This window comes from Berghia stephanieae, chromosome 8 (genome assembly GCF_034508935.2).
Source record: "Berghia stephanieae isolate SIO BIC M18660-M18661 chromosome 8, UCSD_Bste_1.3, whole genome shotgun sequence".
NCBI classification, from domain to species: Eukaryota; Metazoa; Mollusca; class Gastropoda; order Nudibranchia; family Aeolidiidae; genus Berghia; species Berghia stephanieae.
Window position 1 is genome coordinate 53,049,996 of NC_088367.1, and position 2,500 is coordinate 53,052,495.

Consider the following 2,500-nt stretch of genomic DNA (forward strand, 5'->3'; position numbering starts at 1 on the left):
ACAGAGATAGAGCAAAGAAATAGAGATCGTAGAGAGAGAGCATAGAGAGAGATAGAGAGAGCACAGAAAGAGATAGATATTGCACAGAGAAAGAGGGGTAGGGGGAGGGGAGGTGATCATTAAAACAGATCTCCTCATCACCGTGGATCGATCTCGATCGGTTTGCTTGTGAAGCGAGCGCTCTACCAACTCATCTGTATGGACCAATGGAATGGAGGCAGAAGATTACACAATATTTCATAATGGCAATAATCAACTGTCACTTACCAGTGGTTCCCGAACCTGAGGCTGCCTGGACACCTGGGGAAGGAAAAGAAAAGATAAAATAAAATGTGCACATTTATTTTCAAATAGGGATAATGATAAGGTACTAATCTTGCAACTGAGTACGTTGAAAGGATGTGAGTAAAGAGCGTTTTCAAACGACTCAACTATGCGCCGAACGAGGCTCGAACTCAGGACTGTCTGATCCGAGAGCGAGTGTTATACCACAAGACCACATAGCCGCACAAATACTAAATACGACTGACAAGTGGTCCACAAACCAAAAAATGAATTCAAAATATGGTATGCGTCTTAGTGGATTTTAGTCTCAGGCTGTAAGTTACTCAATTTAAAATAGTGTAAATGTTGCTGCTCGAAGCTCGAAGAAATAAATAATTCATCTGTGGTGTTTCAATCATCCTGTTTTGTTGATAAAGGGGAAACCCGAAACGTTCATTTGATCTGTTTTTGTAATTAAATTGAAGCTTACATTCAACTTCACGTTATTATTTATCAATTAAAAATAAGAAAATAAAAGAAATCCCTTTCTTCATTGTATAGGGAAAATTTGTCTCTAAGGTCTATTCCAAGGGAAGACTGGAATAACCCAGGCGTCAGCCGCAATGAAGCGCCACAAATTGAGCTAGAGCGAGGTGACTTCTACAAGGCCACACAGGGCAGCGGCCGGTGATCGAACTCGGTACCTTTCGAATACAAAGCAAAGACCTTAGCGCTGTGCCACGCTGTATTTCTAGTAATTTCCATTTTAAATTCTAAATTCCCTGGCAAGGGTCCAGTTCGTCCCCATATAACACCGTGTTGTAATGGTGGGTCACGAATGATAGATAATTCTTACCCATGGATCCAACTTCGTGATCACCTGAAAGACAAGAATAAAAGAAATGGAATGACAATATTTTACCGGAAAACAATCTTTTTGGGAGCGTTGACGTTTCTATATCATATCAGATCAAGTCGTATTATATCATTACAATCATTATAAAACTACTACTACTGCTACTACTACTACTACTACTACTACTACTACTACTACTACTACTACTACTACTACTACTACTACTACTACTACTAATACTACTACTACTACTACTACTACTACTACTACTTCTACTACTACTACTACTACTACTACTACTACTACTACTACACTACTACTGCTACTGCTACTGCTGCTGCTGCTGCTGCTGCTGTTGCTGCTGCTGCTGCTGCTGTGCTATCTGACTACTACTACTACTACTACTACTACTACTACTACATACTACTACTACTAATACTACTACTACTACTACTACTACTACTACTACTACTACTACTACTACTACTACATACTACTACTACTACTACTACTACTACTACTACTACTAATACTACTACTACTACTACTACTATATACTACTACTACTACTACTACTACTACTACTACTACTACTACTACTACTACTACTACTACTACTACTATTATTACTACTACTACTACTACTACTACTACTACTACTACTACTACTACTACTACTACTACTACTACTACTACTACTACTACTACTATTACTACTCCCTTGGAATAGGAGAAGGATCTATACTCACATTCTCTCACCGTACTCAGGTGTAAAATGAGTACCTGGCCGCTAAAAGTGTTGTCTCAGTCAAAAGTAAAAAAGAAATAATATCGCCTAAGAGACGTCATGTCACGTCCTACGTATAACATTATGCTGGTGGCACTTTTAAAACGCTTTGAGCACTTTTAGTGGATATTGCGCTACATAAAAGCTCAAATTTGAGTTTGCAACATGGGGAATTTCATTTTATTTAGGTTACAACAGAAACTCAAACATTTTTTGGTTACTACCTGCTTCACACTCGTCTTTCTTGACCTTGAATTCATTGATGGTCGTCTCAATGTGGATTCGGTAAGAGGTTTTGCAATTGATTTTCTTCAGACAATCAAATACCTTGCCGTACGCCCTATAAATAGGATGAATGGAATAAGGTTGAGTTACACTTTTGTTCCATCATGGGATGTAGGGTGAGATTTTGTAATGTGATATGATGTAATGTCATGTAATGTGGTATGATGTAATGTCATGTGTTGTGGTATGATGTAATGTCATGTGTTGTGGTATGATGTAAGGTCATGTGTTGTGGTATGATGTAAGGTCATGTGTTGTGGTATGATGTGATTTCATGTGGATGTGGTATGATGTAATGTCATGTGATG

The 2,500-nt window shown here is 38.3% G+C and overlaps 1 protein-coding gene across 1 annotated transcript in view; it reads right to left on the minus strand.

Annotated features, from left to right (window-relative positions):
* The window catches only part of LOC144978874 (uncharacterized), a gene marked incomplete in the record, with an annotated part of 149,669 nt that overhangs the window by 12,128 nt on the left and 135,041 nt on the right, over positions 1-2,500 (minus strand). The window contains 3 exon segments of the mRNA XM_078925460.1: positions 268-300; positions 1,121-1,144; positions 2,132-2,247. Of these exon segments, the coding sequence (XP_078781586.1) occupies positions 268-300; positions 1,121-1,144; positions 2,132-2,247 (173 nt within the window).